Source organism: Charadrius vociferus, unplaced genomic scaffold, assembly GCF_000708025.1.
Source record: "Charadrius vociferus isolate BGI_N301 unplaced genomic scaffold, ASM70802v2 scaffold722, whole genome shotgun sequence".
Classification (NCBI taxonomy): domain Eukaryota; kingdom Metazoa; phylum Chordata; class Aves; order Charadriiformes; family Charadriidae; genus Charadrius; species Charadrius vociferus.
Window position 1 is genome coordinate 275788 of NW_009647220.1, and position 7476 is coordinate 283263.

The 7476-nt window shown below is 43.8% G+C and overlaps 1 protein-coding gene across 1 annotated transcript in view; it reads right to left on the minus strand.

Moving 5' to 3' along the window:
• MTURN (maturin, neural progenitor differentiation regulator homolog (Xenopus)) overlaps positions 1 to 7476 on the minus strand; it is a 14324-nt gene that overhangs the window by 4669 nt on the left and 2179 nt on the right. The window contains exon 3 of the mRNA XM_009879604.1: positions 2102 to 2224. Coding sequence (XP_009877906.1) covers positions 2102 to 2224 — 123 coding nt within the window. The remainder of the gene's footprint in view (positions 1 to 2101; positions 2225 to 7476) is intronic.

The window sequence follows — 7476 nt, forward strand, 5'->3', positions numbered from 1 at the left end:
AATAATTTCCCCATACTGACGAAAAGGGGCTTTATTCTGGCAAAAGGCCTGAGGGTGTAAAATAACTGTTTCCATACATCTATTGTAACACCTTTCACTTTTTAAAATGTATCCTACCATGCATGTGCTATTTTGAATAATTACAATAAGGGGAAAAAATCAGTACCTTCCTTATTAGACTTGTCTACCCACAATCATCCCTCGAATGACAAACTCAGTTCTGTTACACTGATGCAAATCTCTCAATACTAAGTCAAAGGAGAATCTGAGAAACTTAATCTTCGTGGTACATCCAAGAGAAAATGAAGAGGCACTTGATTACAGTCTGCAAGAGGTCTCTGATAATTGAGGATGCCATTCTTCAGCAGACAAAAGCATAATGAAATTCAACAGCAAGGAAGCAAAAACCAGAAAAAGTAGATTGTAAATAAACGAGTTTTTCACAGGAGTGTAACTAATAATGATGAGAAGAAAAAGCGTCCAGTAGTGTTGTATCCTTTAAGTCACCTGAAGACTACCTCAAGACTGGGTGTCTTTGGAAAAGACACGCTCCAGCTCAACCACAATTTATCTGCTCAGTGGTAGGAATCATGGGCTGATATGGGATGTATTAATGAAGGGACCAGACTAAATTACTGTAATGGTTCCCCCTGCTTTGAACCTTTTTATTCTGAACAGTAGCTTAACTTGGTTTGACTGAAGCCAATTTCTCAGCAACTTAAGCTATGCTGAAATAAATGTGGTTTAAATGAAATAAGTGATCTGTACCAATTTAAGTCTTTTTTTAAGTCCTCTTTAGGTAAACCAATGGAAGTTTTTTCTCAAAGACACAGCTTTTCTGAGTGGGAGAAAACAGCTATGAAGATCCAAGAGCTGAATATTGTTCTGGGAAACATATTTATATATTTGTACGTTTTCACAATTACAAGCAGCTGTACTGAAGGATCAGATTTCCAGTCCTTTCTAAGAAAAGTGTGCATCTGTTCTATTTATTTCCAGTCTCTCAAAGGCTTCTTTAAAACGATGCTCTTTTATGTCGACCAGCTGTGGCGGTCCGTGGCAAGGCACTGCAAGGGTGTAACACAGGGAGGGATGGTGTTTTCATATCAGAGCTCCAAGCCCTCCTTTCCACTCTAAATACTTGGGATACATTTTCAGTCTTCTCGATTAGTCAGCCAGAAAAACAGAGGAGGGAAAACTGTCTACATTTTCAGTTGAGTGTAAAAACGCCCATTGGTCAGCCTTCCCACAGACATCACGGCTCTGGTAATGAACCTCCACTCTGCTTCACACCAGCCCCTTACCCAACCCCAGGCACTCAAAAGGAGAGGCTGTGCAAAGGGATTTGACAAAAATGAAGGACAACGGCCAGCCTAAGTCACCTCCCCCTGATGCAACCCAGGCTCTGACCCAAATCCTAGTGTTAAACAAGGACAGAGAAAGCTGAGTAGCAGCAAAACAGAAAAATACAAGCCTCCTCCCCACAAAACCAAGCTTCTGCTCCAACCTCTTCTCAAGCAGTGACCAAAGTGGCATTTGCAAATACCAAGTGGCAACCACCCTAACAGCAAAAGCTGGACCACCTAGGGGAGAAAAAAACAAAAGCCAACCCTAAAATAAAACAAACCATTCTGAGGAGAGACTGTATTTCTCTCTGGCTTCCCGGAGGTTTACTCTTGCTACTCACATCCTTGCAAAACTCCCCAATTTCAGTGCCAGGAATAACTCTGCCACAAAAAGTCCTGCGGCGTTGACTCGCATCCCGTTCCTTGGAGTCAGTGCTGCATCAGCAGGACGGGAACTCCTGTGCAGCTGGGGAGCCGCTGCCACCGGCTGCCACACCAGTTGGCCTCCCACCCCGCACGGGCATCTCATCCTCTCAAAAGCAGAGCTGGAAATAAAAGGGCAGCTGGCTTCCAAGAAACAATTTCCAATTGCCTGATAGCAACTTCTGCACTAACACCCCTGCGCCCATGCAGCTGACTGGAGATGGAAGTCCCTGCAGAAGAAAAACCACCTTGCTCCATCCAGTGCTATCCAGTGCTAAAAGTCACAGGTAACTTGTCAATGTTTAGAAGTAAAAAAAAAAAAAGGCACTTACGGGTCTGAAGGATTTGAAGACTTTTTCCAATATTTCATGGAGTGTCTTTTTCCCACAGGAGGAGATGTAATCCTGTGCAAGCTGTAGAAAAGGTAAGCAGTCCTCGCTTTCGCTCCACACGTGCTGAAAGCCAACAGCAACACAAAAAAGAAAAGGCATTAACACGAATTAACGCTGGCTTTTCCACATGATTTTATAAGGTGACATGTTGTAAACATCTGCCAAAGTATGCCGGGCCTCCTGCAGGTCAGACCTGCGCTGGGGATGGGCACTGCAGGCTGTTTCAGAAACCGCGCTTCCGAGAAGGAACCTTGATTTCATTAACATGATGCATAAGAAAGCAGGGAAATTGATCCAGGAGAGAAAATGCCTCATGACCGCACCAGCAACAAATGGTACGCATGCCTTGCGCAGGTGCGTTTTATGAGTAAAGGTTTGACATCAGCCCTGCTTAGACCTGGAAGCAGTGGTGGGTATTCTCTTCTTCTGCATCACCCACTGCAATGAAGCCCTCAAGAAGAGCTACAACATCTCTTTGTCTTCCCTGTGTTAGTGCAAGCATGATGGTGGAACTCTTGACGACGCAGAAGAAAAGATGCAAAATATGCTGGCAGGTTAGACACAGAGCCAAGGAGATACGCTTGGGCACTCACAACACCCTGACACTTCATGCCTCCCTCCCTGTTTTGAGGTTTACTGCTCCTAGACCCGAATCTTCTCTTCCTGGGCAGGCATATTGAAACCCATTTGGGATATTCCTCTAGTCTCGCTCTTGCTTTGGAGATGCTGGTTCCCCAGCCTGGCTCTCTGAAGCCTCTCCCAAAACTGATGCCTATTCTGGTGCTACCAGGCTGGTTGAAAAGAGCTGGTGAGAGATGGTGGAAGCACTCGGGCAGCAACGCTTCCTGCACGCAAGGGCAGCACACAGCACAAGCGAACATATACGTTCAAAGACCTTCTTTTCGAAGACTTTGTGCACAGGACTGTGCTAGGCAGCCTGCAACACAGAGAAGTGTAATACCACCAAATTGTTCCCAGACTCTTATACATCTATTTGTGTACAGCAGCTCTTATCCCCAAAGTGCCATGCAGCTTTTTACTGTGCTATAAACAGTAGGTTATGCTTAAACAAGGGAAAAGGAGGGTCTCTCGGAAGCTTAACTAACATTCAGGGAAAGGGTAAGAACGACAGATATTTCAATCCCTACCATAAAGCTTGCGTGTCGCCTCCCTGTTCAGTGGTGAATACCTGCCAGGGATGCAGTTTTACACTTATCAACAGAAAACACTATTTACCATCACCTAAGCTGCATCTTTAAGACGAAAACTGTAACTGCCCTGCTACGAACCTCCTTTGACCCACATTTCTTTTGATGCTTGTTGCATTTTACAAGCATAAACATAGGGAAATGTTTTGTTATGAAAAGAGCTCTGCCTTACTGAATAGGTTCTGCTCCTTCCATATACCCAGAGTCATCTCTTAACCACTGTGGCAATAAAAATAAGTTCTTTACCATCTTGCCAACTCTCAAAGGCACATACCACAAGTCTCATGATACTTCATGCCATCTTAGAGTCATGGGCCTTGTAGTCCTCTAAATATACAACCAAATCTCAGCTTCTGTTTATAAAAAAAAAATAAATAAATGTCTGGACTTTGTGATTTCTATGGCCTAAAAAGGCAGAAGGTACATGAAGTGAACTCAAATGAACTCTTTTTAAAATATCAAATGAATACTTTCAAATCACAACATTTTAAGAACAGCCTCAAGATTTTGGAGGTCTGGTCCATGATTTCTTAATACTTTAGGTTAGCAATAACCATTTAGTTACTTCTAATCTTTGCATCAAACTTAAGAGCTGGACGTTGCAGCTTGGCAATTCATGGCTTGTGCTAAACCTGTTGTAATTGTTTATATGTATAAAACGATTATGACTGCTAACATCCTGATTCTCGTTTAAATTGTGGCTTCTTTTGACTATCAGAGCTATACACAGGCGCTTCCACATAAATGAAAATCAGGGCCTGCCCTTTTATAAATAATAGCTAGTTCGTTCCCCAGGGAAAGTTAACCCCATGTTGTCCTATCATGTTTTTACAGGCTCTTTTCAAGCTGCACCAGGTTTTAGACTCCAGTATGAATTTGTCAGCAGTAGTGCAGAATAAAACGATCTAGCACGAGGGGAAAACCTAAGCAAGTAACTTGATCGTTGAGCCTTTGAAGAGACTTTTTGCATAGCATTGTAAAGCAATAAGCAAGTAAGACTTCAAACAATTTCCACATCTGCAGAAGATTTAAAACTTTGGCTGTAGCAACAAACCCACTACGAAAAGTCTCATGTGCCACTAGTGCATGCATCTGACTCAGAAATGGCTTGATTTCATCTCTCCCCCCAAGAAAAATCCTTAACAAAGAGCAGGGTTATAAGACCTTTAAGTTCAGCTGCATCTACAGTTCTCTGCAGACGCTGAGTTCTGCACCAAGGCAGCGCAGGAACTGAGTCTCACCACTGACTCACACATCCCCAGAGGAACCTGCAAAAGGAATTTTGGCCTCTCAAAATAAAAACAAACGTTATTTGAGGATTCAGCTCTTGCTTAGAAAGTTAGAGCAGTCAGTGAGGCTGCACCCACAGAGAAGCTTTTCCTGGAAAAAACCCTGATGCCTGAGAACCTCTTTGCGGCAGAAGTGGGCTGCTGGAAACCTGTGGACCACAGTGCTCAGCCGTGGCTGCGCAATGAAAAAACATATTAACCTCATAATCTAAATATGTGTTTTCCAAGCTTGCCCAGTTTTGCTCACGGTTGCTTTGTGTCACTACAAAAGCCCAGTGCCACTCATTTCCACCTCAGCTGACCTAGGATCATGGTTGAATTATTTAGTTCAGCATCTACACACAGCCCAGAGCTGAGACAATTCATAGGGTTTGCCTTCCCTCATGCCTTTAGATGGTTCAGTGCTGCTGGATGACAGAGTCACTTGCTGGACCACCTTTTTCTAACCAGCCCACCTGTTGAGCAATGGCAACAAAACCTTTTATTTGTGGGGGTAATTCGACTTGCAGAAAATATTTCGACTCACCGACTCTGTCCTCAAATATTTTATGGGAAAATCTTGCATTAAGGTGGCATCATAAGTTTATCTGCTTTATCGGTTACTTTGAATACCAGCAATAACATGGTGGCAAAACAAATGACAGGCTATAAGGGATAGCATCGTAACCCTTACCCTTATTGATTATGGCTATACAAGTCAAATTAATTTTCTGAGAACCTCACGAGCCTCAGGAGCTAAAGTATACGTAGTTCAGCTATCTATAATGCCGATTCAGACAGTTTGTGTCCAGGTGGTACTGAAAATGCCAAGAGGCATCTAGATGGGTCTTCTGCATCCCTAGCATGTTAAAAACCTAGCCCAAAGATACCTTTTCAGGAAATTAAAATTATACCATTGTTGTGATCTGGAATCTCCCATTTTCTACAAAATTTGGAGTTATTCTCCTCCAGGTTGCATCTTGGCAACCTTTCCATGTTTTTCTCCTCCTCCCTTTTTAGTTCACCATGCTCATCATTTTCTCCTTACAAGTGGGTTATCATGGATTTTCTGGTGCTTCCTACATAGCTTTTTAAGTTGCGTTATTGTGAAATGAAGAAGTCAAGAAAGAGAACAAGAATACCAGGCACCAAATGCTTATTAAATGTGAGGCTCCTTTATCAGAGTCACAGGGTGCAAAGTAAGCCACTGTGAATTCCATTTATATTTACTCACTTTCACACTCCACCATGTTACGGAGCCATGCAATGAGGCTCAAGTGCAAACGACAATCAGTCCCCTGGCTTGTATTAAGTCTCCTTAAAATAAACTTTAGCCTGTAATTAATTACACGTAGAAAGGAAACTTATCTTCTGGAAGATAAAAAAAGAAAATTACAAGATAGCCAAGCCGGGAGCAGAAATGAAGCCCCACAGTGCACTAGGAGCAGAAAACATGATGCTGGTGAATCAGCTCATTAGTGGTTCTTAATCGCATTAAAGAGACACCATCAACGGGAAAAGAATTAAGAATGACACCTATCTGCCTATCTTAAAAGTATTATTACTACAAAAAGTGTCTCAAGTAATTATGCAAAAAAAAAGACATAAGAAAATGCTGCCTCTAGTTAGTTTTCCACTGTTTACGTTCTGCATTTGACAGCAGTTGGCCCTTTTGCTCAGTTTTACTACTGGTGGCTTTGGGCGGGGGGTCCTTCCCACAGCAACCCTGGAATGAAAATATTTGCCAAAAGAAAAAAAAAGGGAAAATGTGGTTGCAAACCCACAAAAATTGGCCAGTGTTGGAAGCATGGGAATAGGGTCTGAAACTGCTTAAGCTTTTTTTTTTTTTTTTTTGAAGTTGACTAGATTTTGATAGAGTTCATTCAATTATTGAGCAGCATATAAGGAAAGAATACACGTCTAAGAAAACTAATGAGCTTGCTTTGCAATTTCTGGTATCATTAGCATCCAATACCAACTTCCGCCTAGTCCTGCAATTGGATTCATACGTATCCTGGCTTGGGATGGCCCTTTCTGGGCACGGGCATCTCTAGAAGGGAGCGAGCAGCGGGGTTTGGCACGCTCTTAGGGAAGACATGCTGGGGAGACGGGTGTGTGCAAGGCTAGTCCCACTTATGGACCAGGAGAGTCCACACCCAGAGATGCTCCTTTCCCACGGCCAAGCCTGCAGCTAAAGGTTTCCTGTATCCCCGGACAGATGCATCACTAAACTCCAGATAACTTCTTTCATAATTCAGCATGAGCATCTGCCTGACACAATAAATAAATGTCCTGCTCGCCGAGATTTGTGGTGTTGGAAATGTCACTTCAGTGCTCTTTGTTTCCATGAACCTATCTGTCAAATAGGTCCGTACTGCACTTACCTGTTGGAAGGGAATTAATGAACATTTGTCAAACAGGTTGAGGGACAAAAGTTGCTCCGGGAAGGGAAGGACCTACAACATTCCTGTAATAATGGTCTGTGCTAGGAGCTATTTTTTTAAATAAAATAGAATCGTTTCATTGCGGTTAACTGGAGCTTTGCGGGTTCCAAACGCCGTGGTGAGGTGCCGCTTTTCGGGAACTCTTCTTTGCACTTCTGCTCGTCGCCGGGAGGGCTGGGGGGGGAGGGGAACAACAACACCCCCTCACCCTCCTCCTCCCCCCTCCCAATCCCAAAGCCAGGGGTTGTTTCGCCGGTGCCATTTATGCACAAACTTGTCGCTGAACTCCGCGAGGAGCGGGAAGGGGACGCGGCGGCGACAGCTCGGCACCTGCCCGGGTCCCCCCCAGCTCCGACGGGACCCGGGGGAGCAGCGGGGAGGGGGGGACGGGACCC